Here is a 17,991-nt window from a genome sequence, read left to right as displayed (position 1 = left end):
AAAAAAAAAAAAGCCTTAAACATATGAATTCATGACTGCTGTTCATTTAGAGCTAACTATTGAATCTAATTGCATGGAAAATTCTTTTTTCTAAAGCAGTCCTGGTGTTATGTTTGTAGAATGTGTTCTTAATGTAGCTTCTTATTTTTGTAAAGCCTTTCATTTCTCCTTTTGGGAAAGGGGCTACTTGTACGTTGCCTCCCCCCTTTTAATGTGGGGGGCAGTGGTTGTGCTGCAGTTTTCTGTTTGGGAGAAGATACTTAAGGAAGTATGAGAATAATTTGATTCTCTTTGGTGGAGAATCGACTCTTTTATTTTAGTCTACATTCTGAATTATTGCATATTTCTACTTTTTTAATCCTCTTTTCCTCCATTACCACAACTCTGGCCATGAATCTATTCATTTTTGCCACAGAGATCATGTTTCTAGAGGCTGCTATGCAAATCAACACAGAGCAGATGTCTTAAAGATGCATTGGTAATACAAGACCATCACTGTCTGCAGGAGTAAATTGCTGCTGTTTCCAGTGTTAGTTTCCAGAATCCGATTATCAGCATGTGAAGCGCAACATTTGTAGAATTTAATAGGAGCATTTTGCTGTGGATTCCTGCCTGTCTAATAACGGATGGCAGGAGCAGTACCTAGGCTATAAAGATACAGGCAAAATGCAGATATTGCTGCCCAGAGTGTTTTGCTGCCCTTTTTGTATGGAGCTGTCAGTATGTTCCTCTTGCTGGGTTTTTTTGCAGTTGTAGCAGCAGTGTGCAAGTAGCTGTCAGTCCTATCCATTCCAAAAATCCAAGCTGCACTTGGTTGCATGTATCTGTCCACCACACTGTAGATGGATGTGCCAGAGCTAAGACTGTGTACAACCCTGGCTTAGCATCCACGTTCATCACAGTTTTAATGATGGATTACTGTTTCCCCCATAGATTCCTTACCTTGTTTACTTTATGTATTAATAGATTGGTTACTGTAGTCCTTCTCAATTATTTTTGTGTATTATTCTTGTGTTATTTCATTCAAGTTCCATGAAAAGCAGCTGTAACAAGACTGTTGTTCTTAGAACCAGCCACCTTGGAGCAGGGGTCAGCGACTATTGAAGTATGCTGTGCTACTTAATGTGGTGCCTTTTTCAAACTGGCAGTTAAATAAGTTGCTAGAAATGTATCAAGCCCTGGGAGAAATTAATTACTAAGGAGATACGATGTTTAACTGTAAAGTCTGGCTTGCTTCTGTTTCTGGAGGCTGGTTGGGAGCTCTTGGGGAGCCAGGATCTGGGAACAAGCCTTGCTGGGAAGCTGCGCTCAGGGAGTTCCAGTTCTCTGCTTTTGTCCAGGATCTGGGCTGGAGACATTGCTCAGCAAGTAGCGAAGTAGGACAGTGGCTGCCATGTGCGGTGCTTCAGGTACCTTTGTGTCAATGAATTTTATCCTACATGAATCAGCTGTCCTTCAAGATCCAGATAGGCAGCTGGCTGTTCTTGTTGATGTTCTGAGTGACTTCTGTGCCAGGTTAAGCTGACGCTTTGCTGACTGCCCCTTCATTGTTTGGTGTGTTGTTGCCTTCACCCCTGCCTATGCATGGAGGCCGGTCAGCATGCGGAGCAAACAGCTTTCTGCCCTGTCTGAGTGGGGAATGGGAGAGCAGGGCAAGAGTTGTCATAATGGAGAGTACAGGTTGGAGGAAGAGGCTTCAGCCTGGGGTGTTGAAGCTGGGACCTGATGAGAGAGTTTCAAAGCGAAATGGCCCTCAAACAGGGAGAGCTGCTGGTTTCTAAGGCACTGAAATGCAAGAGCACGAATATATATAGATGCTAATGCTTCATCTGGTTCTAATATAGGTTTATTGGTTTACTTCAGCTCCGGCAAAGTTGCACTTGACTTCAGCAATTCCTGGTTTTCAATTCAGGTGTAACGTTGTAGGAAGAAAAAGAAAGAAGTGTACTGCTGATTTCATGCATGTGTAGAGCCTTTGTCTTTTTACTATCAAAGCAGAGCTGAAGCAATTGCCTCAGCAAAATATTTTATTTATGTTGAATATGTGATGACCTCATAAGGAAAAATGTGAAAACCATAGAGTAACTGGAGAAGGATGCATTGAAGTATTGTGTATATCTTTAAAAAAAACAATCTTTAAGATTTAGGAGAAGAAAGAAAATAATTGTCTATATCTTAGTGCTGCTGTAACTCTAAATATTTTGGATGTACTTTTGGTAGAATTTTCTTTTGACCTTAAGTTTTCTGCTTATGTTCCTACCTCAGAATATTGTGCAGGGCGTGCTTTCAGTTTTAGATTTACTTATCCAAAAATACTGCTATAAAAATATTCTTCAGTTGCAGTTTTTACAGGGTTATATCAGCTCCTAGTTAAGGCAGACTGAAGAACTCTCCTTAATTTTAAGGAATGATGTTCAGCTTGAATGAATTATTTTAATTCTTTTATAATTTTGTACCACTGATTCATATGATAGGAATGGAGGCGAGGGCCACTGGATGTCTTTCAACAATTCCTATGTTGCTAGGTACCTATTTTGCTTCTATATTTTTTGCTTCTCTTCTGTGGACACAATATGCTAGGTATGCTAAATTGTAATAGGATTTAAATTAATCTGTGGCATAGCACTGAAAATCTGTTACCAGCCTATATCAAAAAGCTATGCTGAAAGTTTTGCTGTTAGAGCTTCTTGATTGGAGAATGGGTGTGGGGGAAAAAAATCCTTTTTCTATTTTTCTAGTATATAGTCTTATTGAAGTTCTTCCAAATTAGATTTTAAATGCCAATTAGGAGGTTGAATATACTAAAATAAAAGCAAATACAACTAAAATGGCCTCACCTTATGGCTAGTTAGGCTTTTTCTCTCAAAAGCGGAACCTTTGCTCTGAGCGTGGCTTTGAGAAAGATATTCAGCTTAATGAACACATTAATTAGAACCATAACTATTTATAAGATAATTAGAAACGAAGCACGGTAAACTGGGCTTTTCCTGCAATTAATGGAGGATTAATTACTGGAGGTAATGAAGTGGATTTTTAAATGCATTAAGGTGAAGTACAGAGATGTGCAAGGCTTTGTGATAGTTGTATAATTATTCCAGGCTGTTTGAGCATAGCTCATATGAGATCGCTAATAAGCATCATTGCATCATTATGTATGCACTTAAAAAGACTTACCACCAAAATGACTGCCTAATTATTTCTAATTGGCAGGAGTCTGTGTAGTCATTGAGCTGTTTGTAGCCATTTTAAGGTTCATTTAACTATCCTTGGGGCCATGTGATAGATGGAAAAAAGCTTCAGCTACACGCTGGCCTTGGCTGGCGCCGTTAATCAATTTTGGTGGGCTTCAGTTTGAAATGCATTTGCTCATGCGGAGGTCAAAACCTGAAGTAGTCCAAGCAAAGTTTGGCTTTTTGATGCCACTTGACTGTGTTCATTAGCAATTAGTAAAATAATTGTGTCTGTCACTATATTTGGATTTCCATATGACTTGGTATTCTTTCATCACTGTCCCTTCTTACAGCATATTAGCTTCACTGGAAACCAAATATTCTTCCAACAGACCCTTTTAGCAACTTCAGTGTAGTGGCATATGTTCCTATATACTACCTTTCTTCATTCATTTGTTAGCTTAAACAGTGCAATGCATTTCAACACAATCATCTAATTTGCTCCCGATTGATTGCTGAGTGAAAGTTTCTACCCAAGGACAATATTTTAGGGCTTTTAAGGGTATCTCTAAGGAATTAGTCATTAAGCATTAGCAGAGGAAGCAAGAAGTAGTCAAATCGAATTCTGACGTTGACCAGAGTTTTGCAGTTAGGGGCATCTATTTCCAGGATGTTGACAGCTATGTGGATTCAAGGGCATCTTCTGCCAGAAGAAACCTGGGCAATAATTGTGCTCATCTGAAAACTCATTACTGCATAAACGTTAGTGCACTGGTGCTGTCAATAATTGCACTGGAAATGCGTGTACCGTTTGGAAATGACCTTTTTGATATACTACAATTAGTATATAGTTATTTTATCTGACTCTGTCAGATTTAACGTGACATCCCATTAGGTAAGTGTCTGTGAAAGTTCTCAATGAGCGCGTTGTCCTGTTAAATGTAATCATAACCATCTGTGGGGTGTTGTCAATGTACATAAGCCATTCCCGTAGCTTAAGAAAACACTGGTGAGCAAATTGTAGGCTAATAAAATAAAGGTCAGCTTTACCACTTTTGTTGCAGAAAATGTGGTTCTAGTAATTTAATGCTAAAACATAATTTAAAAAAAGAAATTGTTCTGGCTGAACAGTAAGATTGATTGGAAACAGTTATTCAAAAGGCAAAAAATTGTCATTTACTCATGAGTGTTAGTTCAGATGACAGACACTGAAGTGAGGGAATTATGGTACCTAACCAAATGTACACCAATCTTTATGGAGAGCTGCTGAATTACTTAAGGTTATATTCAGTTGTTTTACCGTTGAGATTTCTATAGTGGTAATTTGGTGGAGGTCGCTTCTGTAAACAAGTATCAGAGGCAGAAAAAATTAATAAAATGCAAATAGTGTTTCTTATTGAGACTCGTTAGGAAATGTATTTTATTAAGTCCTATCGAATGTGTGGTAACACAAATGCTGCTCCCAGATAATCAGAACTAACACTGAGAAATAAACATTGGCATGGAACAGCAGTTGTAGTCTGCTCTGTATATATTGAAAATTCTGATGTTAATAGAAGTTGTAACTGATGATGCATTTTTCTTTGATACAGTATAGCAGTGCAGTGGGAATCGTGTGATATAGCTATGGTTTTAATTATAAAACTGTTCACAATTAAGATTTTAAACTGCCATTTATGTAATTACCAAATTACATCGTCTGGTCTGTGTTCAGTTTGGGGCTCTGAGTGGACTCCATTGCCAAGTTAGCTTCATCAAGTCTCTTCCTGCGCTGAGTTTCTCCTCCCTGAAGACAAAAGGTCCCTTCTGCTGTTCCATTGGGATCTGCTTGGGGAGATCAGCACTAAGTGCACGGGGCTGTGCTCGAGTGGGGCTGTCAGGACCCTGCAGTATGGAATGGTGACCTGCCTGGGCCAGTGCTCCCATTGCCCTGGGCTCTCCTCCTTTTTTCATGGGTTGTCTTTTCAGGGACCCTCTTGAATTGGCGTGAATTCACAGCAGATGTGGTCTGAAACGTTGGTTTTGTATTTGGAAGAAAAGATGCTCATTGAGTTGTAATTAGTAGTTTGTAAGTTCCTATCTCGTCTTTTGACAAAGTAGCCAATTTTGCTAGCTAAGAGCCATTCATCTTTTGTGAACTTTTTAATGCAATGTAATGTAACAGTTGAAGTAAAGGTGCTTTATCCTATAGTGTGTCACACACTTGAGATTTGTACCATTATGGCAGCTGAGGACTGCAAACCAGGAAAACGTGGTGAGAGGACTTTCAGAATGCACATCACAGAAGAATATTATAAACTTCATTTCATTTAGAGCTGTTTCTCTTCTAATGAGAGCTTTGAGAATGCATCTGGGACCTCTGGCTCTCCTACTGTACTAAAGAAGAGAAAACTTAGTATTTTTTGAGTAAGTAGATGAACACAAACAATTGATGCAAATATAAATTTCCAGCCCAGCTCTGAAAGAAGCGTTGGAAGTAGAAGTGCTGCTGGTCTGCCAGCAAAGTGGGCAAGCCCTGGGCATTCTGCTGGCAGCCTTGGCAGAGCCTGAGTTAGGGATCATTCCCTAAATAATACAAAGAAGGCTGGCCCTTATTTCAGAACCTATCTTAGAATAAGCTGATAGAAGACATACCAATCTTACAATCCTTAAACCAGAGCTTGGTAACCAATGTTGATTGCAAGTAGCTTGTGGTTGGTATCATCAGTTGGACAGAAGAGTCGTTAATACTTTTTTGAGATGTAATAATCAAGTAGTTTCATTACTTCTGATGACTTTATGAATTTTAATAAGCTATTCAGATTTTGTTTTCTCACCCTTTGATACATTGTTCTATTTCTGTTTTGTAACAGTTGAAGCTTCTATGATGAAAACACTTTTTCTTTGGAATAATATGTGGCATTTTTGAGGGTTTTTTTTTCCTTTCTTGGACTTAATTAGTCATTAGAGCCGGGGCTTGGGGAGGACACAACAGGGTTATTGGTGATGACCTCCACTAAGTACCTCTCAGCTGTGTGTTGTTCATCAGCCTCCAGCAAATACGCCGTGCTCTGCAAAAAGGAGAATGCTAAATGAAGACAAAAGTGTGCTCTCCTGCATCCACCCTGTGTTTGTTAAATGCAAAGTACCGGTGCAAGATGCATTTAACATGCACTTAAATTAGGAAATAATCTTTGCATGTGTATGGATTGAAAAAGTACTCATGACACATAGGAACTGTTGATGTAGTGTTTGTAAAACATTTTGCCAATGTGGGATAACGTGTTATTGCTTTTTCTCCTGCTTCAGGAGCTTTTAAAGCCTTTTTATGAATTAATTTCTGGAGATCTGATCCTATAGTAAAATGATGGCCACTTTCATTAGGTATATTAATGAAATTAAAGTATACTCAATTTTGAGGAAAAAAGGATGGTATTTTAAAAATCTTACGTTTAATGTAGCTTTATATGGTAAAGGATAGGTGAAATATCTCCATTTTAAAAATTACATATGTATATACATATTTTTTTACAGCTCACAAAATTTAACCTTTAGTGCCTGGTTGTCAGTGAGGTAAAGAAAGAGCTTGCACTGCCTGAGCTGTGTGCAGCACAGTGGCTTTGCCTGGTGGTGGCTGGGGACCGTGGGCACCCAGCCTTCATGGTTGTGGTTGTTCACTGTTGGCGTCCCAGTGTGTCGGCTAATTTCAGGCATCTGCTGAGGTGATTTCATCCAGCTGTCTCATATCTGCTTGGCTATTAGGATACATATTTATTACATAAATATCTTCAAGCTCAAGCCACGATCGAGGCCTCGAGCTCAGATGTTTTACAATCACAAGAAATGAAATAGTGGTCTTGTCAAAGGCAGAAGAGTTGAACTTACCTGTAACTAATTTGGGCTTCCCAGGGGCACCAGGAAAGTGAACAAGTCATCCTTCGTTACATTCCTTCACTCTTTAACACAATATCGGGGGCGTCGGTCAACTTATAACGAATAATTACCTGGATGGGGATTCCATCTGGAAAATGAATTTGAGCTATTTTTGTCGCTTTGCAGTCCAACCAGATCTTCGTGTCGTGGCAGAGGCAGTCACTAACGCCTGCGTGATGGAGGAACAAAGAACTCAGTGCACTTCAGGGGAGTCCTGGGAGGAACCGGGCCCTCCTTCCTTACAATCTATTCCAGCTGTATTGAGAATAGTCCAAGTGCATCTGTGTGCACTGAATTAATTAATTACCAAGTGTGATGGGTTTACTTGCTGATGGAATGTTGTCTTACTAATCCATATAGAATTCAAGTTTCTCCATACGTGTCTTTTAAAGAATATCTATTAAAAAAAAAAAAAGAAAAAAGAAAAAGACATGCATTTCTTCAGATTGCCCAGTCCTGCTGGGGAGGAACTTTATCTGCAGCCTCAGTAGTGGCAGTTCTGGAATGGGTGAGAGCAGCAAGGAGTGCTCCTTGCTCCTATCTCTGTGTGGCAGACTGACAGCTGTGTTCATTTTGCCTCGCCTGCAGGGTGAGCAGCCCTTATGCACTTGCACAGACTGAAGATGACCTGGGTGTTCTCAACCAATTCGTGGTGCTTTTATTTTTGGCTAACTGATTAGCGGAATACATCTTATCGAGCTCAATTTTGCTTTTCCGTGGAAGTTTATATATAGTTCATATACAACTGCTATTTTTGTAGGTGTGTGTTTTTATGCACTTGAGGTGTAGAACTTCCAGACCGCTTTGAATGGGGAAGGATGGGCACTCAGTGGGGGGAGGTGAGGGATTTCTTAGTTGATTTTATTTAATAGCCAGGGCAGTGTGTTGCCTCCCACTTCTTTATTGTTTTATTACCCAAAGGCTATTAGAAATGATAGGTTTTCATGTTCAGTCATGAGCAGTTTTTCTGTTCAGTCATGGTGATGTGATTATGGGGTTAAAAAAAAAAAGGTCCTGGTTTGAGGCATCCTCTGTGCAAGAGAAACTCACTGTGGAAAAAATGGCTGTGTTCTTCAACTGAGTTTCCTAATTAGAGGTGGAATCTCAGCAAAGAGAGGTGGTTTTGAGTCTTCTGAGAGATAAGTAAGGGGAATGAGTCAGGAACGTGTTTTCTCTGATGGGAGATGAGGATGCTCAGCTCCTTGGAGTGGTTGTGTTGCTGGCGTTTACAGACCTGTGCAGGGAGGGAATCCCTTCCTGTATGGCTAATGGAGTGGAACACTTTGCAGCTCCAGTAGATCCGTGGGAGCTGTTCACACAGCTGTTCTCCCTCCCCATATCCTCAGCAGCACACTTCATTACACGTCCCTTGGCCACAGCTGCTCCCATAGCCCTGCCTCTGCGTAAGAAGCCTGGTGAAAAATAGCGTAAGTCATTTTGTGTGGGATGCAGAAATACCGTGCAGCCAGCAGTGCTGCCGTTGGTTTATGTGCTTCCACATGTTCAGTGTGTGTCTGGCCTGCTCGAGCAGATAGCACGTGTATCCACAGGAAAGTGTGCTCCTCCCCGAGCTGCTCGTGGAGGGATCCAGTTCCAGTGGCGTGCAGGCTGGTGTCACTGGCTTTGTTAGGGGTCTGTAGCATCACCCAACAAGAACTACTGCTTGCGTAGCTGATGTTTAATCTCTGCTTTATATTTCTGGTTTTCCAGGTGGCACTCAGTGAAGTCTGCTTTCTGCTTGTAGCTTTCCATTGGAAAGCTGGTGCACTCTCAGTGTCGGAAAGGCTGTGCTCAGCTTTCCCCTCTTCTCCCTCAGCAAGGAATTCTGTCCAAAGCACACAAGAAGTAAGCCCGAGCCATTGACTGCTGACAGAAAAGCTCGATGGCTCCAGAAAAACCCACAAAGTTAACTTTTTCTCCATGTGGTTGCGGATGCCCTGTAGGTTTCCCAACACCTCTGCGGTGCGGTGGGCACACACCGACCTCGAGGTGCACAGCCCGTGTTGGTGCTGCATCTCTGGGTGGCCAGGGGTCGTGGCAGGGAGCACATTCTGCTTTCCTTTGGGGCTGAGTGCAGGAGCCCAGGAGGTGCAGTCAGAAGGACGGGGCTGGTAACAAAGGGGTGGCTTGAGAATAACCAAACCCAGCAGCAGTGTCTTTTCTGCCTGTTCTGCTGTCCTGCTGCATTTATGTGCTCCTCATGCCAAGATTTCAGTAACTGCTTTGTTTGTTTGTTTTTAATTACAGTTTACTGGAAGCTTGAGTGTAATTTCCTCAAATGTTTAATTATGTAATTAACGTGATTTATGGGTGGAGAACTGTTTATTACTGAGGTAAGTTGATGCCTGGATCTGGTGAATCCATTTTCCCCATTCTGCCAACTGTGTTCTTGATTCTCTGTTGCTGCTTATATTTCATCTTGCCTGTCTCCAGCACAGTGGATGATGTTGTTACTATCTTTAATACCTCTATTTTCTCTTACCGATTGCCTAAACAGCTGCCTTGAAGCAAATGTCTCTTTCCTCTTAGCACCAGTCTCATGGCAGACTTAAAAGCTGACCCCCTGCTTGTGCATGTTTTCATCTTTCATTCACTTCAGCAATATATAAGCCATATTATGCTATACGTTATCAGTAGCGTGTTGTCCATATTTAACTTCCTTAAACGCCTTTTTAAATTGCAAACAAAATAAGACGGGCTCTGTAGTGGTATCCATGTTCAAATTAAAAATGAATTGTTATTAACTTCCACACTTTGAGCAACTGCAGGCGATGCTTGAAACTGTTGTACGTTCCTCAAGAACCTGTGCTGTGTGTTTGTGGCTTTGAGTTCAAGAGGAAAACTTCCCTCGCATGCTTTGTAAGAGAACATGTCATTCTGCTGCAATGAGCCGTGTTTGTGCTGTGTCTTTTTTAGCAGTGTGACAATCCAGGCGTGATGCAATGCAGTTGTTCCATTGTTCTTTCCAGACTTGTGATATATTGCTAAAGTCTTAAAAAGGCGTGAATTTGTTGGGCTTTGTTTGTGGTTATTGAGCTACTGATAAGCTGGTAAGAGTTGTGCCAGCTGATGGAAAAAGAGTCCCAGCAAAGCACTTGGCATCTCAGAAACTTTGGAGCTGTGATTGTTTTTTTTTTTGTTTTTTTTTGCCAGGAAAATTGTTTTTGCTCTTCCCCCTCCTCCAAAAAAAAAAAAAAAAGCCCTACTTGCAGTGCAGGAATGCTTTTTTTTCTTTATTTCAGCTTTCCTGCATTTGCATTCTAATTCCTCTATTGAAGAAGCCTGCTTCGGTGGCTGCTTTCAGATCGTAGTGTTTTGCAAAGATTAGATTGTAGCTATAAGATACAGCTCAATGCTTTAGTGCAATATAATTGGGGAAATACTAAACGACACTGACCTCATTTCCTTTAGAACAATGAAAATTAATAGTTTCACGTTTTATTAGGCTGATATTCCAGATGTAGTGTACATTTAATTAAGTGTAGTTTCCTTTTGGTTATGGTATGTGTATCTGCTTTTTGTCGCAAATTCTTTCTAGTTTTACAGTTTTCCACATGTTTTCTTTCACCATTTATGATTTTTTCAAAGCGGAGCTATAAGGATTTAAATCACTTTAGCATGCAGCAAAACAGTTCCCATTCAAACAATAAACGCCATTTTAAAAAGCCTTTAGATCTTCTGTCACTTCATAAATATAAATGTATAAAAACATTATGCAGTTGTAGTGCCCACCTGCTAATTAAATGCAGATTTCCTCAAACTTGTTTTAAAATCTGCTTATTTGTTTCAACTCTGTCTCTGTTCGGAATACATATGGCCCTTGTGAAACTAATTATGCTCACGGAGCAGCTGTTAAATTTAGTGCAACTAATTTTATCCAATATTTTACATTTTAATTGATTACCTGTGAAGAAATTAGCAAATTAACACTTATTGTGCAGTAACAGAATGGGCTTTTATGGATACTTTCAATTTTTACAAGTGGACTAAGTGTTGATGGAATAAAGACGTTTGGTAGGATTTGAGATAGGGAAGTTATTGGCGAGCCTTGATTATCTGGTGTGAGAATTTTGGGATACCGCGTGATGCCAAGCATCTGTGTGTTCTGCAAGTTAGACATGAAAAGCAGATTGGAAAGTAATAGCTTTTCACAGAATTTTGGTAACATATGGGCTTATCTGGATCTAAGAGCCCTTTGAAGATCTTTGAACTTGCCTAAATGACTTAACCTTTGGCATGGCGGGTGGGTGTTCTGGGTGCTGGGGGAGGGGCTGTGCTGCCAGCCTACTTCCCACCTTTTTTTTATTTAAATCTTCCCATAGTTTTGTAATTCGAACATTTTCCAACTTTAATAATTGGGATTATTTAAAAAAAAAATCAATAGCAATAAGAATAGAGATTTTCATTTTCCTCTTGATCTGCAGACTTTCTGCTTGTGTACGTAGGGCATCTTGGCGCAGGTGACGTGTAGCTCTGTGCCGTGAAGTTACAGCTTGCCTTCCCTTTCTGCAGGATATTGCAGTATTAGTTCATAGCAGCGTGCAGGTGAATTCATTCATGCTGCAAATGGAAAAGTGCTGCAACTTGTTAGGCACCGAGTAGCAACCTGAGCGTGCTCAAATTTTCACTTTATGAAATTGCTTTCCGCTGCTATGAGCTTATTGAGTGTTTTGGACTTATTACAGGGCCTAGAAGTTTGCACGAAGCTTTCCTAGGGCAAATGTTGTAGGATTTGGGGCTCTTAATGCAAGGCAGAAAGACGGCTGTGTTGTGCAAAGCGTGGTGGGATGGAGCTGTGTGGGTGAACGGAGCTTTGCTGGGTGCTGGGGCTGAACCTGGCCCCTCTGGAGGGTGCAGTGCTGGGTACCCAGCTGCTCGAAGCAGTACGATGCGTTGTTTTGCTTACAGCTCTTTTGATCTGAATTTTGTTATGGAGTTCCCTTGGCTGCCCCCTCCGTGCTGATGAACACAGGGTCCATCTCAGCTCCTGGAAGACAGCGCGTAGGAGAGGCTCTGCAGGTGTTTTCTGGTGCAGCAGCAGCATACACTGCATCAGCTCGGTAATGTTTCCCATTACATATGTGCTACACTGGGGACACCACAGTCAGGATTAAGTTGGGGACTGACCAAGCTGGTGTGTCCTGCAGGGATGGCCTCTGTGGAACATAACATTTTTGTTAAGACTTTCATGGTAGCATCCCACTGATAGTCTTACACCTCCCTCCCTGCGTGGCTGGGACAGGGAACACGAAGTAGACCTGCTATCTTTTGTAACTGCAATACTCAAAGCATAAAGAATGACTATTAATCACTCTAGGTTAATGAATTTTATGGATACAGAAGACTGTAAATGAGAGAACAGGGACAGATTCTGTAAAGAAAACGTTCATCTGTTTGTCAGTGCTGCTGGAAGCGCTCAGTGCAAATCTACGTTTACAAATTCAGTGTGACAAACCTATTTCTAATTTCTAAGAGGTGTTTTTCTGCATGTGAATTGTATCTGCTGTTTGTTTTACTTAGATGAGCAAACAGAATTCTGGAATTTGTGATGACATAATAAAAAATCCATCCTGAGATGGGAAATATCCCACTTACTTAAGTGGTAATTTGATCTATTGTATAAGTGCTAATACTGTGACCAATAATAGAAGATATAGTGTTGCGAGGGATGCCATCTGCTGAATGAAACCTAAACCAGAGGTTCTGACCCCTGGTGCTAGTCTGAAAGGCATGATGGCAAGGCTAGGTACGTTAACCCCAGCGTGCTGGACACATTCCAGACTCAATAACAGCATTCTTCCTCAGTTTGATTTATAGCTTCATCTGGAGGTAGTATTTTCTTTTGCTTACTCTATTGTTGAGTTTTATTAAACAGTTGTTGCTTTTAAAATTGAGTGATCTCTTGTATGTGATTTTGCTTTTAAAGGCCTTTGGAGTCCGAAAGGTGCTAAATAATTCTCATCCAGGTTTATGAAATGCCCTCCTCTCTCCCACAGCCCTCTTGATACTTAATGAAACTTTTCAATGAGGTGCCATCAGAACCTTTATGGGATTGGTGTTGTACTGGGAACTAGTGGGAACTTGTGTTGCTGCTCTCCTAAATGTGCACTGTATTTAGCTGCTCATGTCAGCAGAGATGTATTGACTGATGATAAATTATAAATTAGAAAATTGGGAATCATGAAAGGTTCTCTTGGACTTAACTGTCTCTACCTGTATCCTAATAGTACTTTATCTTTTTTCATTTAAGTTTATCAGTAACGGTGCAGGTTGGTTACAGAGGAATGGGTAAGGTGATTGAGCGCAGGGGATCCTGGAGCCACTCGAGAACTTGAAGTCCAGAACAGAGGACTGTGTGTGCACAAACCCCTGCACCTGTATGCACTTCCCTGCTGTGCTGGACTTGCAGGGTTGCTCTGCAGAATGTGTTTCAGACTTAGATTTGATATTAAGAAGTGTGTGTATATCAGCAGAAGGCTAAAGCTGGGGAACTGTAAATGCCACTCCTGTTTTTGCTTTTGTTGGAACATTGGTATTAGTAATAAAGTATTTAATATGTAAGTACAAGCACTTATTAGCATCCGTAACTTCTTTGATTATTTGCTAAGATAAGTTGATTATTGTGTAGAAATTCACTGTTTTTCATCTTTTTTTCTCCAACAACCCTAAAGACTGCACTGTTAAGACCTAATTGTTTGTTCATGCATGAGTACTGTCTGTTGTGATTTAATTTATTTTACATTCTTCCTTTAGAGTAGAAACAATGCTTTCTTATTCGCTTTTGAGAAATTGGCAGGGTTTTACTGAAAGATCTAAAGCACTAAATGATTTGAATGTGTGTTCCAAATAGTTGGCCAAGATAACAAATCTAACGTGCAGAGAGTCCCAGAAATGTGCAATTGCTAAATTCTGATATTGTGGATTCTGTGTAGATCGCGCTCAAGACCTCGACAGCGTTCTTACAGTCGGAGCAGTGAAAGATCCAGTCATAGGAGGACTCACAGTGGGTCTCGTGAAAGAGAGCGGCGTAAAGGCAGAGAGAAAGAAAAAGTGAAAGAGAAAGGCAAAGGCAAAGAGAAGGAGATGAGTGGCACGAAGCTGGGGTAAGTGAAATGACAAATAATGCAGCCCTGATAAAAATGGGGAATGGTTTGTGCTGTCTTCCTCAGTTTATTTTGTAAAATATGTGCTATTTACATAAAAATGATGGAAATTATTGGAAAATCTTTGAAACGTGTAATTCTTAGTATTTTAAAATTCTGGAATGTGGCATTGATTTAAACAAAATAACAGTTTAATTTACAATTCTTTTTCCCCTTGCTTTGCAAATATGCTTAGTAGCTTTTCTTCAATAGATTAGTATAACTCCTTTTCTGATGCATTCTAATCATAAGTTAAAAAATGAAGACTACTGGAGGATGATGATTATTTCCTGTGGAAAAAGTGCTTTTCACTGCATGGTGGGTTCCCCCCCTCCCCACCCCCCACCCCGACGCTTGTGTGTTGACAGAAATTTCTGTTGGGCTTCATTTGTAGCTCCAAGTATAGTTTCAGTGTATATACTCACTATGGTTGAATGATGGACTGCCTTTCAAAACATGCTGTCAACATAATTTTCACTTGAAATGACTTAGATTGTTAATCTTGTTTTCTCAGATTTCAGAGAAGGCAGTTTATGTAATTACCTCTGTGTTATACATCTCAATCTCCTACAACTTTTAGTGGAATGTTTATCTTTTCTCTATTTATGCGATTAGCTTTAAGATGGAAGGCTGGTATATTGAACCTCCTTCTTGAACCTCTCTGTGGTGCTTTCCCACTAGCACTAAAAGGGAATTTCTACAACAGCACCTTCTGCCAGCATTCATGGGGACAGCTTGCATGTATCTGTTTGGTTTTACAGCGTGGCAATGCTGGTTATTTAGTCCCTCACATATAATTGCTCTGGGTTATGTTATTGTAAAGTATTCGTGTAAATTAGTTATCTGCACATTTTTATTCTTATTTATAGTACATACACTGCTGGGAACTTCAAAGATGGTGTCTTCCATGCATTTCAAGGGTTACTTTCCTAATTTTACTGCACCACATGGGGGTATTCTCTCAGAGGCAGTGATGCCCTAGCACTGCTGCCCCTGTGGGGTGCCCTATTGCTGCAGTGCTGGGGACTGGGGCCATGGGGGTGTCCCTGCCCACGGGAGGAGTGGGGCTGGGGGGATTTAAGGTCCTTTCTGACTCAAACCCCTCTGTGACTTTGTCATTCATCAGTTACTTTTGCAGTTATTGTCAGCAGTCAGTAGGATTCAGTGTAAACGTCGTGAATAAATATCTGAGATATTTACAGTGTGTCTGAAGCTTGTTACCCGTTTACCTGGAGTCTGAATGTGTTTGGTACTTCTGGAGGACTTGAAGAGAAGCCTGGATGTTGCATCCAAAATTGCTTTTTAATGAAGCAGGTTCTAGGGCTGTGAATGGAGAAGGAATCCATACTGAGCGCAACTACATTTGGTGTGTGAGAGGTTTCTGGACTTTATGTGGAAGCACGTCTTAAATCATGCTGCAATATATTGCAGAGCTTTATTAACATACTGCCTGACTTGGTCCTTTTATTGCAAGGATCAATATCAGATAACAGTAGGAAGAACTCAGAAGTGCCTCGATTTTGTTGGAAGCAAACAATTTACCTTTGTGTTTTGATAACTTAGAAAATTGCTTACGCTGCATTTGAATACAAAATGCCTTGTTTGGGATGTGTCCAGGATAGCAAGGACACAGAGTACGAGCAGTTGATAGCAACGTTACATGACATCAGACCATCTTCCTCTGAGTCCAGGGACAGGCCAGTGGGCTTTGTATAGGGATTTCTTGCTCAGAGCATTATTAGGCTACAAGTTGAAATGTACCTGAGATGACATTGATATGATCTATACTTAATAAACTTTTTGGGGGTGGGGTGAGAGGAAGGGGTGTGTGTTTCAATTTAATCAAATAGTGATCAAAGCGTATCTATCCAGACAATATGGATCTGAGGAGCTTTTTTCCTTGAGTTATTTGTCATTCTGAAGATTTAGATGGTATCAGCATCGCATTTGAAGGTTTTGCAAAGCAACGTATTTAGAAACAGAGAACGCAGAGCTCTGTGAGTCAATTGCTATTTGCAATTACTGCAGAAATATTACAGTTCTGTTTTTTGTAGGAGACTTTCTCAAGCTTCCCAAGCTCTGAGATTTCTTCTTTCTCATTTATTCATGTGTTTATTTTCTTTGTGGCTGAAAAGTGTTGGAAGGAGATGACCTCCTTGGCTGGGGAAGCTCACCTGTCCTGCAGTTGGCTCTGGTTAGCTGAAGGTAGTGAGTTGGCTTTCCTCTGTGTTTGTTTTGTTTTGTTTTGTGGGCATATGTTATAATTTAAGGTTTTTTGTCTTGCAGTGGTGTCAGATGTCCCCTTGTGGGTATGGCTAGAATTAGGACTCTTAATATAGCTCTCCTCTGGGGCTGTCTCACCAGATCCTGTGACTGCTGCTGCTCCCTGCAGCACCACACCTGGCTGCCTGGCCTGGGAGCTCCCTGCTCACCCTGCTGACACACTGCTGGGGCAGATAAGCAAACAGTACAACATTCTGCTCTGTAAGACTGCTCACTTGGGCTTTTCTAGAAACTCCAGCAGCTGGGGACTCTTTTTAGAGGGGAAAAATAGGCCTCTGTATTTGGAATAGATTCCTGCAGGTACTCCATGTAAAGGAACCAGATATAGTTTCCAATTTAAATTCATGTGTGTTTGGAATGTACTGACTGGAAAAATAGCTGCTTTAAATATTATGAAGGTCTTTTACATCTGAATGTTTCCGAAGATGCTTGTTGTGATTGAAGAAACCTGGTTTCAGGAAGTATCATAGAATGGCCTGGGTTGCAAAGGCCCACAGCGCTCATCAGTTCCAACCCCCTGCTGTGTGCAGGTCACCAACCAGCAGCCCAGGCTGCCCAGAGCCACATCCAGCCTGGCCTCGAATGCCTGCAGGGACGGGGCATCCACAGCCTCCTTGGGCAACCTGTTCCAGTGCCTCACCACCCTCTGAGTGAAAAAATTCCTTCTAATATCCAACCTAAACCTCCCCTGTCTGAGTTTAAAACCATTCCCCCTTGTCCTGTCACTACCCACCCTTACGAACAGCCATTCCCCCTCCGGTAGTCCCTCTACTTTCACATTCTGTGGACACTGGGATGTTTGCACGTCTCTGTCACTGTGCTGTGTGCTTTCTTACCTTATACGTGAGATGAAATCACTAAACAGATTTTTTTCCTTTGTTCTTGGGCTTCTCGACACTTCATTATCCAGTTTAAGCAGCCATATATTTGAGACTTGATTGTTTCTCTAAAGTAGAGGGTCAAAATGTCGGTTTTGCACTAATTATGGAGAAAATGTTCTTCTTTGTTCATGGCTCGTGTAAATGCTAATTATAACCTTGTTTTCAGCACTTTATTGTATATGTTTGTAGGCATGGGAGGGGAAGGGCTTGTGGCTTTTATTTTTAAATCAGGGCAACCTTAGGTTTTTCCAAAGCGAGTCTTGTCTTCACAGGAAAAATTTGGGCAGATTTCCAGAGCAGAAGAAAATCTGCCACTGTAAACCAGTTGTCGTCCCTCCTGTGCTCTGTTTCAGTGGGCACTCAGTAAATAAGGGTGAGCACTGAACTTTGTGCAGGCTGGGTGAGTGTCAGCTCTTTTTTGGAGTTCGGCTTTGTTACCCTCAGAGCAAACCAGCTGAACTCTTTTGTTCTTACAGTCTGAAATGTTTTAATGGATATGCTATTTGTTCAGCCATCGTGGGGAGACTGTGGTAACAGCTGCTTTGAGTTTAGGTTGGGAAGCTCATGTGCAGCATCAGACAGTACTTGGCTAAAAACGAAAAG

The 17,991-nt window shown here is 41.0% G+C and overlaps 1 protein-coding gene across 4 annotated transcripts in view; it reads left to right on the top strand.

Annotated features, from left to right (window-relative positions):
• RSRC1 (arginine and serine rich coiled-coil 1) overlaps window positions 1-17,991 on the top strand; it is a 112,220-nt gene that overhangs the window by 14,702 nt on the left and 79,527 nt on the right. For all 4 annotated transcript variants that reach the window (XM_019619204.2, XM_019619202.2, XM_010717090.3 and 1 more), the window contains exon 4: window positions 14,015-14,185. In XM_019619204.2, the coding sequence (XP_019474749.1) occupies window positions 14,015-14,185 (171 nt within the window). The remainder of the gene's footprint in view (window positions 1-14,014; window positions 14,186-17,991) is intronic.

The sequence above is a fragment of the Meleagris gallopavo genome, chromosome 11 (assembly GCF_000146605.3).
Source record: "Meleagris gallopavo isolate NT-WF06-2002-E0010 breed Aviagen turkey brand Nicholas breeding stock chromosome 11, Turkey_5.1, whole genome shotgun sequence".
Taxonomy (NCBI): domain Eukaryota; kingdom Metazoa; phylum Chordata; class Aves; order Galliformes; family Phasianidae; genus Meleagris; species Meleagris gallopavo.
Note: the sequence above shows the minus strand (reverse complement) of the source record. Positions and strands in the feature narration are given on the sequence as shown.